This window comes from Pelecanus crispus, chromosome 5, assembly GCF_030463565.1.
Source record: "Pelecanus crispus isolate bPelCri1 chromosome 5, bPelCri1.pri, whole genome shotgun sequence".
Lineage (NCBI taxonomy): Eukaryota > Metazoa > Chordata > Aves > Pelecaniformes > Pelecanidae > Pelecanus > Pelecanus crispus.
The window spans coordinates 73518374-73542850 of NC_134647.1; the positions used below are offsets into that span (position 1 = coordinate 73518374).

Below are 24477 nucleotides of genomic sequence, written 5' to 3' on the forward strand. Positions count from 1 at the left end.
CACTTTGTAAATTTGTGAGCCTGGAATAAGGCAGAACATTGTGCTGACTTCATGTTTATTCTAAAATATTTAAGGTTAGAGTATGAGTTCTGTTGCATGGGAACGATTTAAAATTAACACACAATTATCTGCTTTGCAAAATACCTGCTGTGTGATAAAAATACTTGTGTGATAAAATTATATTTTACAGGTACTCCTGCTTTAAACTTAGTTGGCAAAATATCTAATGCAATCTGTAGTGATCATCTTCATAGTAAACTTTGTGTGGTATGGCTGCAAATGGCATTTTCGCTTTGTGTATTTGTCATGCGTCTAGAGAACTGATGATTTTGAATGGCAGCTTTGGTGTGGATGTTTACATAAAAATCTTCCTTCCAAAAACAAATACAATTTAAACCAGTTTTAAAAGAAACTCTCGAAACCTCTGAAATGCAAATTCATTGAAACAAAATGATCCTGTCACCTCCTGCAGCATGGTGACTACCATAAAAATAATTTCATATGAAGCTTTCTAAAGTGTTTTTCCTTCATCCTACAATAGAAGATATGTATTTTTTTATTAAAACCAATTCTTGATTTTAAGAATTTATTTTCTTTCTTCTTTTCATTACAGAGGAAGTCCATTGTTGCTGTGAGTTTCATTGCAGCATTCCTTTGTCTGATCATCGTTCGTCTCACAAATGAAGTAACTTTCCCTTTGATCCTAAACTGCTTTGGACAAACCAGTGTCAAATGGATACCATTTTCTAATGGCCAAAGACAGCCTCTGAAAACTCATTATGGATATATAAATGTGAAAACACAAGAGGTAAGACCTGGTATCAAGAGCACAGCAAAACAGACCAGTAGGCTTCTCTTTCTCTGATCCCACATAACTGCTTTTCTACCAACCTACCTAGTGTAAAAAGTAAAGGAAGCAATGTTTCTGAGCAGATTGTTTTTTAAATGTGTGCTACCATTTAAATGACCATTTTAATTTTTTAATTTCTGTCATGTCTGCAGTGGAAAGAGCAGCGAGCTGGCCTCAAAATCATGCTTGGTTGCAGTGAAAACTGATATTTATACAAGCAAGAGAATTTTTCAGATTAAATTCAAGCCTTCAGTCCCTTTAACTCAAAAGAAAATTTTCTTGTGTGTGTTTGTAATAAAGTCCTAAAAATGTTTAATTTTGCTTGGGATACCCAAGGAAGAAGTAGTTTATTTGTATTTGTATGTGCATGGAAGAGGAAAAGGGAATGACTTGTGAAATGAACATATGTCAAGTGTAGGAAAGTTATAGAGCTAGAGGTTTACTGGATTTTTCCAAAACTATTATATTAACACTTGGTAGCTATTTGAAAGCCAGGTATGTATTTCCAGTCTGTATTGTAAAATGCTTTGGCCTGTATCTGCTTTGCAAAATACCTGCTGTGTGATAAAAATACTTGTGTGATAAAATTATATTTTACAGGTACTCCTGCTTTAAACTTAGTTGGCAAAATATCTAATGACACTGTTGGATTTTGGTTGGTAGTTTTTTTCCCCCAGACTCTTCCTCTCTCTCTCCCTCTCTCTCTCTTTCCCCCCGTCTCCCTGTACTATTTATAACAGATGCAAACTTGCAAAACAAGCTAACATAAAAAAATTAACTCTTTCTAAAAGTTGTTTTTGATCAGTTGCAGCACTGTCAGTCATGAGAAATAGTCAGACTTCCACTTACTGCTACTTATTTTTCTTTATGAAATTACAATTATTATATTCATGAATGAAATTCATTCATGTAACAGCTTTGATAGAGAATGAAAATAGTTTACCATTTCATGATATTCAGTCCCATAAGTCTATTGGACAAGTTAGTTGTTATTTTAACTTCAGAGTGTTAAATACAAAAATCAGAATGACAGGGGCTTATAGTTTTTAGGAGGCAGCTTCTTTTAAACTTCTCTATCTTTTAATTGCTGTCCATGTAAGATGCAGCAGTGAGAATATTGGAGGCCAAAGTATGTTATCTACAGAGCAGGAAAAGGACAAGCACCCGAAAGGAAACCTGTTTGAGTCAGGGTGTGAATCCTAGTCCCAGTGAAATGAATGGGAGCTGCTGTTGAGTTCAAAAGGGCCAAGGCTCCATCCAGCATATCTTAAATACAGAAGGACCAGGAGCCCACTAGAAATGAGAGGGCAGAGTGTTCTGCATGTCCCTGGGTTATTGCCACAGCGGCAGGCATGGAATCTGAATGAGGTAGAGCTGCCACAGTCACTTGATCACTATCAGTCTGAACTGATAACTGGAGAGGAGAGGAGCATGCTAATCCATTTTTATTCACCATTGCCTTCATCAGAGGTTAGATGTAGCTTGTGGGAGCCTTAATTCACTCTTAAATTTGCTAACACGCTTGGAAGTTCTAACAGTAAATGGAAATGAATGTCCTTAAAGTTGGTGACCAGTATTGATTAGAAAGATATTTGTCTCAATTTAGCTTAGGTCATGAAGTACTCCTTAAACTTAGTAATTTTAATTGTTTTTCCCCTTGTATTAACAGATTACATTAATATTTGCTAATTAAAATGATAATGAAGAAACTGAACATGTCTGGCTAATTGTGAATGCACTATCTTCTGACTTAATTATTCCCTGTGTGAGGGAAGTTTTATTGTGCTGCCCACGTGAAAAGCTTTTACATGGCCCACGTTCCTAACTCACACTCATAGCTTTCTCAGACTACAATTTTTATAACACAGATTGCTTTATAAAATATGGGTTTGTATACTATTTGTATTAAAATGGTCAGCAATTCTCAATTGTTCATAGACATTGAAACCACAGATCTCTCATTTCTGTAAGTGCCAAATACATTGAATTTCTGCTCATTTCATAGAATCAAGATACTCTTTTCTAGTTTTTTTATGCTGCTGTGGTGTGTAAGATAAGCAGAAGGTCCAGTCTGTCAGTGCAACTAATGTCCTAAACAAATGTGGCCAAGGTTTTTGCAAAATGGGACACATGCCATCTCATCAATGGGCAAGGACCAAAAGGTGAGGAAACTATACCATAACGAATTGTCAGAAAATTATGTGATGGAAGGGAAGGGAAGGTAGGAGAGAAGGCTTTTAAAGACATGATTTTGGCTTGCCTTTTTTTTTTTTTTTTGTTGAAAGAATCTATGCACACCTGTTGAATGTGTTCATAGTCTTCTAGGGTGTCCTTTGAAGCCTGTCACCCCACTGGGTCCTACGTGTCTCCTGCTGTCCAAGAGCATTCCCTCCTGTTCCTCAGCCACTTCCAACATCCTTCTCCTTTTCTTCACATTTGTTCTCTGTTCTCCTTTACCTGTTCCTCTCAGGCTCCACTCTGAGCCCTGACTGCATGCAGCATGCCAGGGATCTCTAATCCCAGCTTCTCAGTGTACTTAAAATAGTACATATACAAGGTCAACAAAACAGAGTAATTAGAGTAATTTACCACCAACCCAGTCAGTCATCTGACGTGACAGGGAAGCTAGAAAATCTAGATGAACTACTACTCTACCTTTCCTGTCCCTCCCTTGCATACTTACTTCCTGAGGAAAAAGGAAAAAAAAAAAACGACTTTAATCCATAGGCAAAAAAAAGCTGAAGTTAGGAGGAGCTTATTTCCTTTGGGATAAGGCTGAGTGGGATGATACTTGAAAACCTTATGAGATGATGGAAAATCAATTACTTGGTGGTTAAGGCTGAAGTGATCAATGATTTGTATTAAAGAAGATCAGGAAATACGGCGATATGAACATCTGTGTTTATCTCAAGTAAAAAGCAGTGACGTATATTATTAGGTAGGATCGCAATAATGCAGTAAAGACGTTTCAAGGGTGTTGTGTATTTGACTTGATGGTATAATACTGTGGAATTTTTATTATTAAAAAGTCTGAAAAAAATTTAAGATTACTATAACTAGATTGTATGGGAGTATTTAATATAAAATGCAATGAGAGACATAACTTAATCCCTAATTAAGGCTGTACATAATATGGGGTTGTTGCTATGGTTTCCTTGATTTGTAGCTATAGCAACAGCTTTGGAAAACTGACTTTATATACAGTAAACATACTATATTTGAAATATAAATAGTTGTGAAATGTTGTACTATACTGGCCCATTATGTCTAGACACATTTTAGTTTGACTTTTGAGATATTTCTGAAATAGGTGATTCTTCACCTAGAAAACTTGTATCCAGTGCCTGCCCTGCCTCCCCTCAAGAGAGCGGGATCCCTCAGTAGTCCTCCACAATGTGATCTCTTTTCCCTTTTCAACATCCGCATCTGAGGGGACTCCCTGAGATTTGCAAAAGACTATGGCTGCCTGTTTGGCAGTGTTGCTCTCTTGCTCAAGTATGTGAATTTTGACCTTTCAGTGAAAAGGTGTATGGGCAAGATGAACTTTCTGTCCCTTATTTCCTCTGCTTTGTACCTATGGATTTTTGGTGATAGGTCCCATGAAATCCATCTTTAAGAAATGTCACGCCTATCATGTGTTAGTTACTTTTATCCTATTCCTGGTATTTTATTTTTTCCATAGAAAATATTACTTTGATACAACTCCACAGTGGTTACTAAATTGAAACCTGTTGTCATTTGAGTAAACTTCACCCCCCACTCCAAGCCGATGTAATGAGTCGTCTTGTATATCAAGAATGGGCAAGCAGATAAAAAGAACCAGGTAGAGCAAATATAACCTTCCTCCTTCTTTCGTACCACTCCTACTCTACGAAGAGTTCTGGCAAAATTAATGAACATCATGTATTTAAATTGCAGCATTATGGCATCAATTTAAAATCCATTAACAGTTTGAAACTTTATGCTAGGCAAGTCTAATAGTGTTCTTGGATATTTGATTGTGCTTCCTGAAAGGTGAATATTGAATAGACTTTTACTCTACCGTCAGTATTAAAATAATATAGCATTTTCTTACATACGTAAAATCTGAAATATAGCTGCAATAACACTTGAAACATAATTATAAGAAGTATATTTAAGTACTATACAAAGATTAAAACTGTTCTTGGAAAAGGGTAAGTTCTGAGATGACCTAAAATCCCTACATTAAACTGCAGCTGTAAGATCTAATGCCTTCATCTAAAATGAATTCTGAGGGAGAGAAGAGCCTTTGTGTCACAAACGTTGAAGAATCTCACAGTATAGTGATGAGCACTAGATAAAAGGAATGCACATTGTAGCAGTTAAGACTTTTTTTTTTAACAATGCTATTGTAACTGAAAAACCCATCAATACTGTGTTGATACTGAAGAAATAAATGTGGATCATATTATCACATATCACATATTATCCCATAACCTGAACAAACTAGTATACAAACATTAGTTGCTTGCCAGTTGTGGCACACGCAGCCGCATACATGTATGAACATACAGCCTAAGTCTAGTTTATTTTTTTTCTTTTTGCCAGAAGTTCTGTGCCAGAAATGAGTGGAGGTTTCCACAAATGAAATATCCCAGATATGAATAAAACTAGGAGGAGGCTACAGACCTTATACATATTTGTGTAGTCCTTTTTCCTTTTTTTTTAACAAAATAAAGTAATTGCATTAAAAGATATCAGCACCTGAAGTTTAGAGGAAAACTAACATAACATGCAGAAGTACAGGCTATGTGATGTGCTATCTGACTGTAAGATAAGGCACATACCATTTCAACAACAGCAAAAGCATAGCTGTCAAACATGTTAGGAGTAATCATAGGAAGGACCCGTACCAATCATGAGAGACCATGTTTTTCTAAAACTCGAAAAGCTAAATTTAAAAATGCACAAAGAAAACAAAGAATGTGATGAATGTTTTAATATTAGTTTCTTTCCAGATAGGGGAAGTAAGAAAAAATTTAAAAAGGGCTGACATTTTTATATGAAATACTAAAATCAAGGAAAGCTAATGATCAACCTGGGAAGGTTTAAGTTTTGCCTCTGCTAGTGATGGATGCAGAATGACACTTACTATGAAGAGAAGCTTGGAGAATAGCACCGGGCTTCCTGTCAAAACAGAAGGTACCAGGCTGTGAACTTGCATGGTGTATTCAGCTAACTTCAGAGATGTTTGTTTCATGCTCTTGCTGGGAAGAACTGGGTCCTAGAGTGGCTAGGACCTCACATCAAACCTACATCAACTGGAACTCAGTGTGACAGTTGCTTTAGTATTTAATTTCTGACAAATCCATGGCTTCCATCCTGCCTTTTCCTTTGGGATCTTATTCATTGTTACAGCTTAAGAATTCATAGGATATTTTGTTAAGAAAAGGTCATCTGTTTCATAGTCATTTATCACTTACATCCCTTCTAAGACACAATTTTATATCAGTTGCTCAGTTACATCATTTCAGCCTTAGTAATCACATCATAATAATAATAGTAGTAATAATGGAAGTAAAACTAAACATGCCATGTATTCTTCCGGATATTTTTCTGCTTCTGGTACATGAATTTTCAGGAACAACTTTTCTTGGAAGTATTACAGAAGGATTGGCTACGTGACATTTTTAATGACAATCACGTTGCTTGTTACACTTCTGAGAGATACTTGAATGGCGGGTTATTGGTTCTCATCCCCCCACCCCTCTCTGTTTGCTAACTATACCAGAGCTCCCATTCCTGGCTCTGGGAGCCATAGACACACACTTGAAAATAAAATTCCTGCCAAAGGCTTTACCACCAAAAGAGCAACTCTAGGAGCACATCTTATATTGCAGAAATAGCCCTCACTAAACAAATTATCACCAGAGTCCCCACTGCCCTCTTCCTCTTTCCAACCCCCTTTTTGCCTGGGAGAAGAGAGAACCATCAGAATAAGCTGCAAGGTCCAACTGAAACCACTCAGGCTGTTACGAACCTACAGCAGAGAAGGGAGCACAGATGATGTGTGTCCTCAGAGTAAAACCTGCCAGCTCAGCCTTTTTCCTTCTGTATGTATGGAATTAGCGTAGGTTTTTAAAGCTGCCACAACTCTGATGGTGTCTCATGAGGAAAAAGTCAAGTGCCAGGATAAATATATCGAGTATTCTATACAAAGGAATTAAATCTGCTCCACAGAGCCTGAATGTGATGAGTCAAGCAGTGCTGCCTGTGTGGCAGCTCTGCTTTTTAAAAAAAAAAAAAAGACTAAGGGACTTGAGAAGAGATTACTATCAGCCAGTGAGCTGTGCCATCAAAAGTCAATCCCTACAGAATCTGGGCTGGTAGAAGTAAATGCCTGCAATGCACAGTCATGGGCTGGATTGATCTGTTGAGCGGAGCTTACAGGTTATACCGGAAAAGATGCCTGGTGTCATAGATTTACCATCCACCTTGGTTATATGTAATTTCCAGAGATTTCTCCCACCTTCTTGGGGATTTTTTTACTGCTAGCGAAGGGGAGGTTTATATTAGATAATGTTAGACTCCCTACGAGTTGTGTTTTCCATGTGAGAAGTGTGAACAATGCCTCTTCAAGTGAGAGACACAACACTGAAAATTGACTTGAGACCATTTGGAAAACAGAGTCAAACCTAAGTTTTGCAGTTAGCCAGCTTGATAGACAAAATCCTATCAGTAAAATTTTGTTTTAGTTAAATGGCAGATGGACCAGACAAAGTGAATGGGGTGTTCTTTGGACTGGTAAAGGAAAGAGCAGAGAGGTTTGGTGTAATAGCTTCTTGAATGAGACCAAACCACCGGGGAAGATGGGAAAGGTGGGCTCGCTGGTGTAATGAGCAGAGGAGGATGAGGCTTGTGGTGAAGGAGAGGAAGGAGGAACTTACTGCTTTTACTGTGGATGAGAACTGAATTCTGTTATCATGATGTGATTTCAGCTTTTGTCAATAATAGTTGCTAAATGAAGGATGGTTTGCGTTAATAGTAAGCAAGGTGTCTTCTTGGTGTTCCATTTCATCAGTTGGGAGAGCAGTGCCCTATCATTTACTCACTGAATATCCTCCCACTACTGCTGTTTAAAAATTAAAATGCCTCCATCGTAAGAAGTTCAATGTCACCCTCCTGAGTTTATACCTGGAGTCTGTTTCTCACAGAGATTCAAGGTATCCTTTGCAGCAAAGCATTGCTGGTTTTGGATGCAGAGATGACGGCTGAGGTGCTCTTTGTACTGGTGTATAAAATACGCCGCAGAGTAAAAAGAGCCAGTGAAAATGGAATTTTGCTCATATAATTGTTTCTGCACAAGGGGTTTCTGCTGGCTACGGCAATCAGCGATTTTAGCTCTTTGAGCTCTTGCCCAGCATAGCTATTCTGGCAGAGATGCGCAGCACTGAGCTGACCCGAGGCTATTAATACTTCCCTGCAGGGAAGCAGCGTGTCAGCCACACACAGAATCACACATACGTGCACGGGTGCACACATAAACACAGCAGCTAGAACTTGCTCAAGAGACAGACTCCTAACACTGACCATCATACCAATTACTGGCTAGTTTTAAAGCCACAGCCATCTTCCTTGAAAGCCTTTGCTTTCCAAGTTTGCTCCCATGGCCATCTGTCATAGCCTGCGTTTGGCAGCTTCAGGTTCTGCTGCAAGGCTCTGTGGATTGAATACATAGTTTTGTCTTTTTTATTGTTCTCTGAGTTGGTGGAAAGTGAGCCTTTTCTCTTAGGCTTTTTGTTAGATTAAAATGTGAACCTTAAATGCATTTTTGAGCTGTTAATCTGTGCTATCTGCTATCTGACTGGGCTGGAACAGGTGCACTGGTATAACTGCTGCATAGAGAGAAATGAGCTCAGAGACCCTCTTAGTGCAGATGCAGATTGCACCAGCAATAATTGCTTTTCTTGGGATAGTCTCTCTTGTCTGGCTGAATACTTTAATCCATACTACCAAATACATGTTACTTGGTCTATAACGACTGTTGTGTCAAAAACCGCATGCCCCTTACTGGCATTACTATGCTGGCAGTGTGTGCATCTTAGAACTCTGCTTGATAGAGTTACAGTACCTGTAACAAGGAGGTATGTTTTCTGTGGGTGCAGCTGTAAATTTTGTCTACTCATCATAAAGCATTTTTGAACTGCCTCTGAACCAATAAGTGATATTACCACCAACGTTGAAAAGTTCATGGTAAATTGAGCCGTGGGGCTGCACCCTAAAATGAAAACCAATTCAGTCTGGGGAGGGCTGGGGAGAAAATGAAGTTCTGTGTTATTTGCAGTATTTCTTTCCTCCATCTTTATTTTTCCTCCTCCTCATTTGATATATTTTTCATATTCAGCTAGTCAGAGATTACAGTAATCTGTTACTTCCTTTCACTCAGAAAAGCAGTTGGCATGCCCATTAGATGAATTTCAGTGTTAAATGAAATTCCCAAAATGAGTGTGGAGAAATTACTAGACTGACTTTGGGATTGTCCACTTAATAACAACAATTCATCCTCCATTTTTATCCCCAACCCCCGGGGTGCACATTACTGCCTTTACCTTGTTCATACCAGTCAAGTCCTCTTTTCTGCAAGTAATAGCATTGTTTTTCGAAGTACAGCTTCTTGAATTTGTCTTTAAGAGTCTCTTGTAGTTAGGACCCAGAGTTTTGGATTTGAAATTGATGGAAATGCCACAGGTCTTAGATCAATATTTCTCCAGGGGGTAGAACCAGCTTGCTCCAGTTTGAGACTGCAAAGAATGCTCAAGGCCCTCCTATTAATATTATACGAGCCAAAATGCAAGTAGGTTTGGGCTGATTTCCCTGGTTCTAGTTCAGTGATGCTACCACCCTCCCTCCCTTCTGCCTTTTTGAGTACTAGTGGCTAGGATTCACATTTGTAAAGAGAAAATATAATTTCTGGAGTGCATCAAGTTGAAAAAGTATTTTTCTAAGCGTTTCTTCAGATGCCTTCAGACTGCTATGAAATGCTTGACTACACACACAGGAGCCACCCCAAAGAAGTTCCAGGGCAGTACACTGAAAGCTTAGATCAGCACTGAGAAATATCCTACAGTAGAAATGAAACACCAAGGTGAAGGATAAAGTTTGGCCTTTAGGTAAAAACAATAACCCTATATTTGATGACATAACAGTATATTATGGAATTGATCGATGACTGACAATTTTGTTCTTGGGTGTTTTTTTGTGTAATTAATTTTATTGATTTATTAACATTTTCTAGCTTACAATACAGTTTCTCATGTCATCTTATTCATAGCATGTAAAAGATTTGTAATGTCTATCCTATTTCCTGTCAGCTCTTCCTTTTTAGATCCAGTGTACGTTGTCCGAAACTGCTGGTTTCTTTATTCAGCCTCTGTCCTCTTCGATTTGGCTTGCCCTTCACTGCCCAAAGTTTCTTTCACTAGATCATCAGCTTACCTCTTCTTCAAAAATATACTATAATTTAGAACAGCTTTGAAAGCATAGCTTGGAGATTTAGGATATGAGGGGCTGTTCTTAAGCCAGCTACTGCTGCATTCTGCACAAGGTTTGGTTCCTGAATGGATTCAAGATGTAGCCCCAAGATGAATGCATTATATTGATCCAGTCTTCAAGTGACAGGCTTTGGAAAAGCAACTGGGAATAGATTTAAAACCAGAAGAACCTATGGCAAAATTGTCTCAGGTCAGAGCTCACATACTTTTTTAAGTTTCTTTCCAATGTCTTTACAAGCATAACTTCTTTTTCAAACAGAGTGAATCACTAAAAAGTTTATTTGCAGCCATGCCAGTGTCTCCCAAAGGCTGAGTAAGGCAGTACTGAGTGTTTTTGAGGCTAAACAGCCTCTCTAGTTAGAAGCCAGAGAAACGTAATTTTCTCAAATGCATAATAGATGATGTTTCTTTATTAATCCTTTCAATGGCAGACCTTCAGAGAGTCCCACAGGAGAGTGCCTTGGAGGTAGAGGGACTGTCCTGTGGGATCTCCCATTCTGGGGAGTCCATTCTGGAGCAGTACTATTCATTTCTGCTCCAGTTGGTCCTTGATGTTGGATGCGCCTTGTCATCACCAGTATCAGTGACAACTGATGGAGCTGATAACATTACTGTAAGGCAAATATTAGTGTTGATCTTTTACTCAGAAGAGAATGGGCAGAGGAACAGGCTGGAACTCTTACTAACTAGCCTCAATTTCTGTTCTGCTGCTGGCATGGACCTCTTCACTGCTTCAGGTTCATCATGTTTGCAAAGGATTCATGTTTATAAAGAGCAAGTAACATTTTTGCATCAAGTAACTTATGGTCATGTTCAAAAAATAAAATGGGGGCAGTCAGATCGACTCTCATAAAATGATTGGGGATCTACTATCCCTGATAGATTATCAGTTATTACCATTGTATTACAGCCAGAACTTTATTGTCAGAACAACAAAAATAATCTTTGCACTACACTAATGCTTTGTTCTGATTGACAAAGGACGAGGCAATCCAGGTATTGTGACAGCAGTGTTAGCACATATTATTTAATGATATATAGCAACTTCCATAGACTGCCATTAATTTCTGCATGAAGTCTGTCTGTCTTTGATAAGCATGTGTAACTCCTAATAAATTATTTTGGAGCTGAGCACAAGAATCAAGGAGAAATGGACTTTTGTAGGTATGGAGCCTGGTGATAGCTGAAAATGAGAAGGCAAAACTGACAGATAATTGTAGATGAGAAGTCATTTTCAAGCAATGGATGAGGGTGATATTGTTTCCTGTTTAAAATGAGTTACCACCTCTGCTGGCCACAATGCAAGGTAAATTCTGTCGTGAAATCTAAAACATTTGTTATGTTCAGGCTGTTGATAATCACATAGGAACCAGCATTGTGGAGCTTCCTCCACTTGCTCTTAAATGGCTTGTTCCCATTCTGGTGGATGTTATCCACTCTTCATTTCCTGGGGAAGAAATGGCCTTCTGTGAGGTCGTTTATCTGAATAGAGCAGAAATCATTTTCTGCAAAGCTAACTATTATTATAACAGAATCCTTAAAAAAAATTACAGTGACACTCAGAGGTTTCTGAGATTAGTGTCTTCCTTTAAGGCCTCTATTTCCTCTGGTATTACTTCCATTCCCGTTCACTGAAACTACAGTGCATGTCTACCACAAATAGCATGAATAATGCATATATTCTTCTGCTGGTTTCAGTGTGTGCTAGATAGTTGCATATACAAAAAGTAAAATCTAGACCTGAAAAAACCCAATTGGTGGCTCATCTCCCTCCTAGTACGTGATTGACCCATATTGCACATTAACTCAGGTTTTAACTTGTCTGCTTTTATATTACAATTCTTAGGCCTTTGCCCACATCCCTTGGAAGATCATGTGGTAGACTAATAGTTCACCACTTCAGTTTTTCCTCAGACTGCGATACAGAAAATATTACAGCTGTTTACATCTCTTTATTTCCTGCTTCTTTAAAGATCTTAAATATTTCCACTTCTCATTCTCTTCTTTCTTCAGGGTATAGAGACACTTGCAGTTCCACCATGTTATCAAGCAAAACTCTTCCTTATTTTTCCTAATTCATCCATAGCAAAAGCCCACCCCCTCCTCACTTCTCCCTGTCTCAGTTTTCTAGAACTCGGCATGAGAGAGAGGAGATGACAAGTTACCTCTGCTTCTATATATCAAATTACCTGGGATTTATTTTTCCTAAAATGTGTTGAATGTTTTTCATGAGATGAATCACTTCGTGGTTTCCCAAGATGACGCTCAGTGTGTTACTTTCCTCATGCTTTTCCGCTCTTTCTGCAAATACCATTTATTTTCTCCTGAAGACTGTAAAGATAAGGCAGATTTAATGAGAGAAGATCACGAAGATGGGTGTTGTATGAGGCCAATTAAAAAAGGTTTAGAACTAAAAGGCAAAGTGATTTTTTTTTTGTTTGGTTTTGGGTTTTTTGTTTTGTTTTGGGTTCTTTTTGTTTCAGTCCATGTAAGAAATCTTACAGTGGTTTGAGTTATACTTGGAAATAGGATTTTTGACCATCATTTTTTCCATTCAGTCTGCAGTAGCGGTCTTGCAGTTTAAATGTGTTTGTTCATTAGAGGAACAGCTTTCATAATGGAATGTGCCAGATCTGTTAAGAAATTAGCGGTTCATTTTACGTTCAAAACACCTGATTTGTATATACATTTGTAGTTCTTGTACATTCAGATTAATTATCCAATTATCTAGGAAGTTGTATTCTGAATTCCTGAAAATCAGTCTTTTTTCAGTCTTTACTAAATGCAAAAATGCCTCTAGTAATTTCCCTTCACTTACTAAGCATGATATTTTTCTTTGAAAAATCTAGTTTGTCTGGCAAGATCTTTATAAACATAAATATAATTTTAGCAACTACATATCACTAACAGGCATTTCTGTGTTAGATGTGAGTGTGTAGATATTATTGCATAATATGTCTTAAAATCTGTTTGAATTTTTAAATTGCTAGAGAATTCATGAATGTAGCATTTTTGTTTCTTTCCAATATGAGTATCTCTATATATAACCATTAGTTATTTCTGGATTCAATGAAGTAATTTCCTACCCAAGGATGTCCTAGATTTCTACTACATTTTTGTATTTGAGATGGAACACTTTTTAAAGATTATCCTACACAGAGGTAGTGTCTGTTATTTAATGATCTAGAGGATTTGGGAGGGCAAATGTGTTTCTAAATTACTGGTTTAGGTTTGCTCCCAGTATCACTGTAAATGAAACCTCAGGTTCTTGCACTTTGTGGAACCTGTGTGTGCTTCTGCAACACTCCCTTCCTGTTAAATAGATTTGGTGTTTTGTCAGCTTCACAGCCCAAATTCTGTCACCCTTTGCAAAACACTGGTCACAGCTTCCTGCACTAGTTTAAGAGCAAAGGAGACTGAAACAAGGTGAGGAAACATCCGTGTATTGGCAGCTGTTATACCCAGCTCTACGCTCAGTGGCATTTTAAAAACCCATGTTTTGCCCCGTTGTAACTAAACTGTTTATGGTCATCAGTAGTATTAGTGGCTGTAATATAAATTCTACTGTGAAAGGATGCCCAGTTTCATTTTGCAGCAGAAAATGAACTTGACATGAGCTTTGGTCCATAGGTAATAGGTTCTTGAAGGCTCAGAGTATTACTTTCAGCAAAATGCTAATCTGGCAAATTGGTACATTTAACAGTCATCCACAAATGCACCCTTTTGTGTAATATGCAGTTGATTGTAACAATTATGGATGCTATTTAATGGTGGCATCCTTAAACCTTCCAGTGTGATACTACCTAGAGAATTTGTTACTGATGAAATCATTATAGTGTTATAGAAATGAAATAGGTTGCTACTGAAATTACTCTCAAAATCTAATTGTAACTTCACTGGAATTTTTCCCATGATGGATGTTAAGTATATGTGTATTTCTTATTTTCATAGAAGCAGCGTTTTTATGTGTATGCTTAATTTTATTTCACTATCTACTATGTATGTATTAGGTTTTGCTTCTCATTTTCAGTTGTGGTCAAAGATAACTTTAGTCCAGTTTTTCTTTTATCTGATATTCTTCCATTCTTATTTCCCCTGTCACATGAATGAATAAAGCAACATCCTTCCTTCCTTGAGACCTGCCTCAGATTGTTCAAATTAACACAATGAAGAGCCCTATTTTATCAATACCTGAAATGATCCAAGTCCTCTCAATTTCCTTTTGAGGGCTTCCTTGGAAAGAAAAAGATGCTTTATAATTTCTTGCCTGCAAATCAATTCAGATTCCTATTATTATTTTCATCAAATCTCTCGCTGTACCCAAAGGTTTCTTTATCGTCTTGTGATTCCCCCTCTTCTTTGGTTCACACTGTGTCTGATTAAAAAAAACCAAAACAAACCCAAACAACTTCTTGCTTGATTATAGTCCATGAAGAATAGGTGAAATTGTTGATCAGAATGGGAGATTTCTGTGACTGCCCGAGTTCCCCAAGTGCAGTACACCATGCTTTCATGCCCTCCTGTTACATTATCTCTGTGTTGTTCTAGCTCATATTAAAAGATGTGATATTTCACCACTTTCAGAGCGACAGCCTGACATCCATCAGTAGTTGTACCATTCTTTCTTTCTGCTCTTGATCTTACAATATAGATTGATTCTATGAAAGCTAAAAAATGCCTATGTCTGTTCATCAGATTCTCTCCCTGTAGTCACAAAGCTGGGGCACAGAGGGGGTAGATGGCCACCAACCACCACTTTTGTCACCAGCCATAGAATAATCTTGACTGCTGGGCTCAGAGGAAAAGGTGCAGAAATAGCTTTTATTTCCCATACTCTTATGTTTCTTGCATTTTTCTCCCTCTTCCTAAAGCAGCAGACTGACTGAATGATACTAACTTAATTTGATAATTACTGTTGCAAATTTGCCTTCAGGAAACTGGAAATTCATGAATCCATGTCTCTAAAGCTTACAAGTGTGTGCTACATCTATACAAAATGTATTAATGTGTACTTGGACTCAGTACTCTATTGTGTTTAGAAGTAGGCTACCCTTCCTCCTAGGCAGAGAAAGCTTTGCAAAGCAAGGAGGGCAGTGTCGTTGATGTGGTTTGGATAGTCCCATGGTTTTCTATTATTTTGCTTAACAATTGCTTCCAAAGAATCTCAGATACCAGAAGCTATTTGTTAGGAGCAAATATTGTTAAGACCATTGTGCTTATGTCCTACTGTTGTGAAAATTGCCATGGGATTGTTACCTTTCACCCAGGTGGTCCCCACTGATGGGCAGAAATGACCTTGATTTAATGTCTCATCTGAAGGCAGGCAGTTCTAACTGTGCAATGACATCCCCCAAACGCTCAGCTGCAGCGTCAGCATTGGATACAAGCCCATGTCTCAGTCAGAGATGTGCATCTCTGACCTTCGAGCGTAGAGGCAATAGTGCTGCCAGCTGTGTTATGCTGACAGGCAAAGGACTTGGTTTTGAAATCCAGAAGGAAAGAAATTGAGCTAAATACAACACAGACTTCTACTGTTGAAAAAAAAGTGGCACTAAACCCCAGACAATCTTACCTTCAGTTTCCAGACTATTTTGTTTTCCAGGTTTCTGGGAGTAATTTGCTTCATTAATGCAGTTGTGCAGCATGATCTATTTAAATTTTATCCCAGAACGAGTTCTTTTATCTGAATAAAAGCCTTTTGAAAAGCCTGATTTATGTCACAGTCACAGCATTAGATAGAGCAATTCTGGTTCAGTGGCAAAGTGGTGGGGTCAAGGTCCGTGGTCTGCATTTTCTAAGTGCTGTGAATGGATTTGCATGCACACAGCTTACATTAGCACTAACACAGTTTGTACATGTGGCCCCTGTGCAGTACTTTGGGAATGTAGCCCTCAATAGAAAAGATATTTACAGCACTGAAGCTCATGTTGGGAAATATGAACAGCTGTGCTCCAAACAGAAAACACACATCTGAACTAAGACAAGCATACTGAAAATTATGTTCTGGCAGTTAACGTTTTTATTTGTACGCACTGCTATGCAAAACTGAAAAGAAAGATCATTCTTTAGGATTAATATGTTTCGCAGAGCTAACAGCAGAAAAAAACCTGTCATCAGAAAAGATTTTTGCTGATTATAATATTTTTTTCTGCAGTTCCCGTAGTGTTGGTACAAAAGAAATATAATTAATAAGTAAAAGCTATGTCACTCTGCTGATTATGTTTTACTAGCACTGAGATGACCTCTTTATACTTTTGAATAGTCAGTTGAAATCATTCTGCTAAAACATATATTTACGTAGATTTTTAGATTTTACTATTTTAATTTTTCATTTCTAATATCTGAGCACCTGCTGCGCACAGGAAGTGAGCACCTGAAAAAGGGTTTATCCATCATTCCGTTGTAGGATGCATCATGTCTAGAGGTGACTGGTAGCTAAATCCACATCAAGTTAAGAGGACTTTGCAAAAAGCCATTTCAGCTCATTTTAAATTTGACTGATGGAGCACATGCCAGTGCCTCAGGTTTCCCCCGCTGTGCTTCCCTGGAACTGATCTGCCCGTCTGTTCTCCGGTCCCTGCAGGGTGACGCCTGGAAGGTCAGAGGCGTGACTCCACTGATCTCCATGCGCAGGGAGCAAATGGGGCTTTTGCAGGGTACATGGTAATTCTCTAAGTGGACCATGCTAAATACTTTGTCTTCACACAGTTTTACATGTGGAGAGGTTTGAGGTAGGGAGGTTTTTTTCCAATAAGAGTAATATAACAAGTCCATGCAGTTCTTTCTGAGATCAAGCATGAATCCCATTTTGCAGATTGGGAAAGTGAGACCTTGAGGTTGTCATTTACCTGATACCACAAAACAGGTCAGTAGCAGGCCAGGCCACAGCTCAGGCTTCCTGAGTCCAAGGCCACTGTTCTGACCTCTAGACTTTTATTTCGCTGTGCTTGAGGGGCAGTGGGCTTGTATGTCCAGTGAATAATTTCTATTCCTGAAAGGAGAACTGGTGGGTAAAAGACGCAAAAAGCAATTTGGAACACAGTCTTGTTAAATACCTCTTAATTAGTTTACTTAGTGAATTTTGCATTGCAGCTGCCTGTTAGACTCAAAATTTTGGATTCTTCTTTAATATGAATATTTTATTTCTTAATGACGTATTTGTTGGTCAGGGGAAAATATATTATTTTCACTAGAGCTGGTTGGAAAAATATTTTCCCAATAACAATCATGATGTTATAATTAAAAAAGAAAAATAGTGTGGCTACTGAAGTAGAGGGTGGTATTCTGCTACTGCCACTATTACTATGTTAGTTCAACTGACTGACATCTGTGTGGTGGGTAGGAAGGTTCTGGCCCCGCCATGGACAACATAGGTGCACCTTGGAAGCTGACATAATACTAATAGGGTTGAAAGTCCAGGTTCAGGGACTGGGAAGTGCCATAATTGAAATCACCTGTCTACTTTTGATTTAGACTTCTTTGATGTAGTCATGGCTGTGCATAGTGGGACAACTTCAGCCTAATTTATTGTCCAGGTTTTACCATTTCTGGTGCCAGCTGGAAGTGTGTAAAGAAGGTTGCTAGGACTGCCGTCTCATTTGCTGAGGAAATGGCAAGGTGTCGAGGAGTTGGGACGTTACAGGAATGGAAGGCAAGGCTGTCATGGTTAAGCATTAATGCTAGCTGCTGGATTCTCTTCTTGCCTCTGTTACACAATTTCTATGCGATTCTAATCTAATCAAGCCATGTTTTTACTAATTGTGTGTTGTTTACTTTCTGAATGCTTAGTTTGAGACCCTTGGGTCTGATTTATGAAGCACTGATGTTTCACAGAGATAGCTCAAGTCAATGAAAATTATTTGACTATACAAATTACCAAAGAATTCTAATTGCTCCAGGTTCTGTGTGTCAGTGAGTGTATACTTCTTAATTTAATTTATAACTTTCACCTTAGTTTCTCAGACCCCTTCTGCTGAAGAGGGCTAATACAGTCTTTTCCTGTCTCTCTCTAGAATGGTATTTGAGAAGTGAGGAGCTGCTAGAACATAAGTACTGTGTGACAGCCCAGGCAGAAATTAATAAGTCTCAGAGCAGGGTGTGAATAGTGCTCAATAAATGAGGCATGGGGACACATTGACTAATAACAAGAAAACAAAGGCATTGAGTAGCTGCTCATTATGTCAGTCAGTGCAGGCAGGGGTCCAGTGGAAAAAATAGTAGGTGGTCGGGTAATTAAAGACAGTATCATAATGCGTGCACACAAGGTTGCCCAATTAGGGCTGCACAGCAACCTTAATTCTGACACTTCCCTAAATTTTGAATGCTTGATCTTACACATTTAATGTTCCCTAGCATATTTTTGGTGTATTTACATATATATGCTCCCCATTGCCTCCTTCATTGCCAAACTGTTAATTAGGTAGAACTACTGAGAAATGCAGTTAGTTGGATAAATAAGGGTTTGCAATGAACCTTGGCTATCATGCTGCAGAGCAGGAAACTTCAGACTGTCAGAGCTTTGAAAGGTTTACATCAGTGGTGATGAATTTGTTTTCTTTGCTTAATTATTTTTAAGAAGTTAGTTACATTTTCAGTGCAGTCTCCTTTCTTACACACTATGTTACATTATTTCTAGTTCTGTTTCTACATTTATTCTTCATGGCTTATTGATGATGGAGTGGATGAAACATCTTTTTAATGAGAATTGCGTTCTTAAGACTCTTCTCCCTTGAGTGTGAGCAGTCTTTAGCAATAGCCCTCATTTTAGAAGATTATTTTATTTCATCCATTTCTCCTTTTGGAAAAATATTATCTGGAGCCAGATATTTTGGTTCTAAAGTGCAACTTTCTAATTGGCATTAACTGCTTGTGTGATTTGGAACTTTTCAGAATATCAGTGAAGAACAATAAACCTAATTGGAAAAATAGAGAGACTGGGACCGGAGAACGATGGACAGGAAAGTAAAGAAGGTTGATCCAGATTTTTTGTCTTGTGGATGCAAATAAATTGTTTCAGTGCTTCAGTGGTACTGCTCTCCTGAGCTGTGCCTCTGCAATTGCACTGTAAGTGGCCTACTTGGAGTAGGATGCTGTTATTCTAAAATATGCCCTCACTTGAATATGAATATGGCCAAGGGTTGAGCAAGGGCTTTGTTCCCTATGCTTCTTGGTTGGGGTGAAATGCCAGGGTGTCTAAATGGCTGTTGTCAGAGGCCAGGTCCCCTTTACCTAGCTGTCAGGGCAAAGGGGTGAAAGGGGGGATATTGGAATGGAAGGACGTCTGAGTTAGAGCCACCTTTGCCAGCATGTGTTCCAAAAGGCACCTCCTTTGCTGCAGTACATGTCCATCTTCACAGTCTGTCCCTAAGAGCTTGCAGAGTTGAAGCAGTCTCATTTCCTCGTAAAACTACGTTCTTATATTCTTACTCATGCTAAATCTAACTTTATACCAAAGGGACAACAATTGGTATTAGATAATTTTCACCATTAGTAATAGTATCAAAATACAAACCCAGGTGATAGGTTTGGGATTAGGAAGCCTGAAAAACTCAGCCTTTTTTAATCTTGCTCTCTCCACAGATTCATAACTCAATTATTTTCCTTCCCTTTTCTAAGATTTTACCAGAAATAAAAAGCTATCATGGGGACAAGAAATCATGAATGGAGGTGTCTACATTACGTATCAAGCCATGCAGACATCATCTTTAAAGCACTATTTGTAGTTTTTTCCAGAACCAGTAGTTCTCGGACTTAGAGTCAAATGTGCTATATTTAAACATTGGTGCACAGGAATGAAGGGATTTTTTTTTTTTCTCCTTTAAGGAATTTTAGCAGAGTAATGGAACAAAAGAAGCAGAGTATAACTTTTTTTATGACAGAAAATAAGCTGCAAGTGACCTTTTGCTTGTACTTAGTACTTAATATTTATTTTGGTTTTCCACTGGAATTGTCTTTAGTTGCATCTTTTTCTTTTGATTGTTTAGCGTTCAGGAATGGTGCATTAAAAAATCTCTAAGACTGTGAAAGCCTTTCACAAAATACCTAAAGTAGTAGTGAAAATAGATGGCTAACTCTGAAATTATATTGACTTTTTTATTGCAGTTTTTATATCAATTTTACCAGACTTCTACAAAGCTTTCTATTCTTATAAAACTCTCTCTTTTAGAAACTGTATGGAAATCATTTGGCAATGAATTGCATTATAGCATAGCCTAAAATTATTGTTTTATCTCATATTGTGAAGTCCTTTGGAATCTTTTTTTAAGACTTACATTGGTACAGGCTCTGACAGTCTTGGAGTATATGTAAATTACAGAAGCTTTTCAGATCCTTTGTTATCTTGAACTCCATATCTGAATTTTGTGACACATTTTTCACTTTTCTAGTTAGAGTCACATTTTCCTGTAACACCTTGTTCATATGAATTAAAATTAGACACATGGAGAGCAGAGATCAGATGATAACAAAAAAGGATGACAGGTCAAGCCAAGGGACATGCGAAGCTCAGTATTTATCCAGAACTTACAGTAACTTCTGCTGCTACATTTAGGCTTCTTCAAGAAGCTGTTCTTGAAGTGTCCAAATGCTTTCATCTTACATTGTTTAAAACTTGGTATCTCAGATAGACTAGTAGCATTCAAGTGCTTATATGCAGACAGAAATGACCCCTTTCTCTCTGACCTTTCTTTCTCTCTGATACTTGTTTAGCAAAGCAGTTCAGCTCATGCTTAGTGCCAGATATATTTAACAGGGGCCTCATCCAAAACCAGATAAAGACATTGATTTTTCATGTGTTTTGGAATGGATCCCAAAGCATTTAAGCACATGCTAAATTCTGTATTGGCTGAATTACCTCCAATTTGTAACAGATAAAATTTTAAAGGGAGATAGTCAATGGGTGTACAGTGAAGGCAGTGACGCTAAGAGACATTTATACTACATGAGGATATTCCCTCAATTCTCTTTCTTTTTCCTTTTTTTTTTTTTAAATTTTTTTAAACTTGCTTCTACCACAGAAACCCATGCTTTTGGTTGATTTCCTGCTATATTTTTCATCCACAGTAAATTTCCTTCTTGCAAATAACAGGGCTCAGGCTGCTTACTGAAGTATTTCTAGTGTGGTCCTACTCTCTGATGGTTTCAGAAAGTGACATCAATTGAAAATATACTGCACAGGTGGCTTAGTGTATAATTTATCATCACCTGCAAATCCTTTCCTTGTTCTGGGTGTTGTAGTGTTCATTCCTTCCTTTTATGATTTAGTCTTATATGATTTTCATTACCATTCCACCTCAGGACCCCACACTTCAGCATACCATTCTTTCTGACACCCTTTGTAAAACATGGGTTTAATCTGTCAAAATGAACCTGGATATGCGTGGTCTTTACATATTTTGATTCCTGGGGATAGTTGCCCGGAATATGGGCTGATACCTATACATAATTGTAAATTAAAAAAAAACCCAACCGAACACAATAATAGAAGTCAATCTGTATAAACTGTTATCCCTCATTCTTCATTGTTTTGGTGTAATTATCTACACTGTGGATACAGGCAAGACGATACTATTTGGGTTTTGGCACCGTAGTACTTTGCCAGTGTTGCTTAGTGATTGCATAGAGCTTACTGATATTTTGTCCCAAAACTATGATTTCAGCTCTCCATAGTCGTGCATTTAAAAGCAGCCAACTCAGATCAGCTCCTGTGTTCCTGAATTTTCCTCTCCAACTTTCTGTACAGACACAGCTTATTGCTAGTTCTATGCAAACAATAGAAAGCAATAGAATACATTTATCAGAAACTGTAATATGTAGTGAAGACTTTTTTTTTAATCCATGTGCTATTTGCATATCTTAAGATATATATTGCCGATCATTGACAGAAACTGTGTGTTAGACTGGAAATTACCCCACTATGTCTAAGAAAGGCCCACTGGCTAGCATAGCAGGTTGCAGTTCATTTGTTTCTCCTTAGCAGAAAATGTTTACTATCCTTTTCTATTTTTATGTTTTACTTATGTTAGATGCCCTGATTCATTTTCTTTGTAATGGTGACAAATGGTATAAAAAAAAGCTTAAGTGGTTCTGGTAGGTACCCGTATGGCACTACACATTCACTACACTAAAACCTTGAAATGTTCCTTTTATAGACATCCTTGTTTTCTTCTCTATGGAAAGATTTATAACCTGCTCTGTTTTCTGTCTTTCTCAATGCCATGCTTTCCCACTTTAGAAATCAATCTGTTGGATGAAGCAGTATCAAATCATTTTTTGAGATCCAGAAAAAATATGTCCAGCCTTACACCTTTTTCTTTGCTGAACAGTGAGAGGATTTCAAGCAGGGCATTTTTACACAGAGCCTTCCTTTTTTTTTTTTTTTAAAAAAAAAAAGCAAGCTCTTGTGACTGATCTTTTCTGTAAACATAGCTCAGTTGGGGTTGATCAAGATATTTGCCTCTGGGTTTGGAAACTGTGGAGATCGTCTAGTCCAACCTGCCTCCTCAAAGTAGGGTCAGCTGGAACATATCACTCAAGGCTTTGTCCAGTTGCGTTTGAATAACTCCATGGATGGCGACTCCACAGTATCTCTGGGCAACTTATTCCAGTGTTCAACCACTCTCACAATATAAAATTTTGTATATGTTTGAACAGAATTTTCTGTATTTCTGTTCATGCCCATCGTATCTTGTCCTATAACTGGGCACCACTGAGGAGAGTCTGGATCCACCTTCTTAACTCTCACCCACCTCAGTCAGGTTTTTATACCAGATCCTTGAACAGGCCAGAGTCTTGGTCTTGCCATTAAAAATTGTCAACACAGATTTGCTTCTCTGGGCCAGGATCCACAATGTATATACTGTTAGCTGTCTTTTAGACTTTGGCTCCATATGGACTCTGCTGTCCCTACCTACCTTCGGCCTTGTTAAACTTCTGTTCCCATTACTTCCTCCCTGCGTCTGTCTCTGGAGTCTCCCCACAGGAGAGAGCAAATGTTACACAGCACAAACAAAACTGCATAAAAATGAATGTTGCCTCAAACTGCAATATTCTGGGTTCTGGTGGACATAAGCAATAGTTCCCTCCAGGAATAATGCTATTGATTGTAGAAGGCCTATTCAGAAGAAAGTGCTTCTTAAGGTGATACTAGCAGGCTTAGAGTCCAAGGGAGTGTGAGTTATATACCATTTGTTAGGCATTTGCTCCAAGACTAGAAAAATTTATATATCTTTGAGAAATAACCTGATAGCAGAAGTAGCCCTGGTGTTCACTCCACCAATTTAGAAATCCAGAAATCATAGAATCATAGCATCATTTAGGTTGGAAAAGACCTTTAAGATCATCCAGTCCAACCATTAACCTAACATTACCAAGTCCACCACTAAACCAATTAAGGGTAGAGTAGCAATTTCATGTTTCCTGGCTTGGTGGCTGGATTATTTATAATGAAAGTAAAAACTAGGAATCATTAGGATTGGGAAGGACCTCTAAGATCATCAGTCCAATCATCAACCCAACACCACCATCCCTACTAACCATGTCCCAAAGTGCCACATCTACCCATTTTTTGAACACTTCCAGGGATGGTGACTCCACCACCTCTCTGGACAGCCTGTTCCAATGCTTGACTACCCTTTCCATGAAGAATTTTTTCCTAATATACAATCTAAACCTCCCCTGATGCAGCTTGAGCCCATTTCCTCTCATCCTATCATTAACTACTTGGGAGAAGAGACCGACACCCACCTCACTACAACCTCCTTTCAGGTAGTTGTAGAGAGCAATAAGGTCTCCCCTCAGCCTCCTCTTCTCCAGATTAAACAACCCCAGTTCCCTCAGCCGCTCCTCATAAGGCCTGTGCTCCAGACCCTTCACCAGCTTCGTTGCCCTTCTCTGGACACGCTCCAGGACCTCAATGTCTTTCTTGTATTGAGGGGCCCAAAACTGGACACAGTATTCCAGGTGCGGCCTCACCAGCGCCGAGTACAGGGGGACAATCACCTCCCTGCTCCTGCTGGCCACACTATTCCTGATACAAGCCAGGATGCTGTTGGCCTTCTTGGCCACCTGGGCACACTGCTGGCTCATGTTCAGCCGGCTGTCAGCCAGCACCCCCAG

General features: G+C 38.4%; 1 protein-coding gene across 3 annotated transcripts in view; it reads left to right on the top strand.

Moving 5' to 3' along the window:
* Window positions 1–24477, top strand: part of ST6GALNAC3 (ST6 N-acetylgalactosaminide alpha-2,6-sialyltransferase 3) — a 234764-nt gene that overhangs the window by 106007 nt on the left and 104280 nt on the right. For all 3 annotated transcript variants that reach the window (XM_075710460.1, XM_075710461.1, XM_075710459.1), the window contains exon 2: window positions 614–808. In XM_075710460.1, the coding sequence (XP_075566575.1) occupies window positions 614–808 (195 nt within the window). The remainder of the gene's footprint in view (window positions 1–613; window positions 809–24477) is intronic.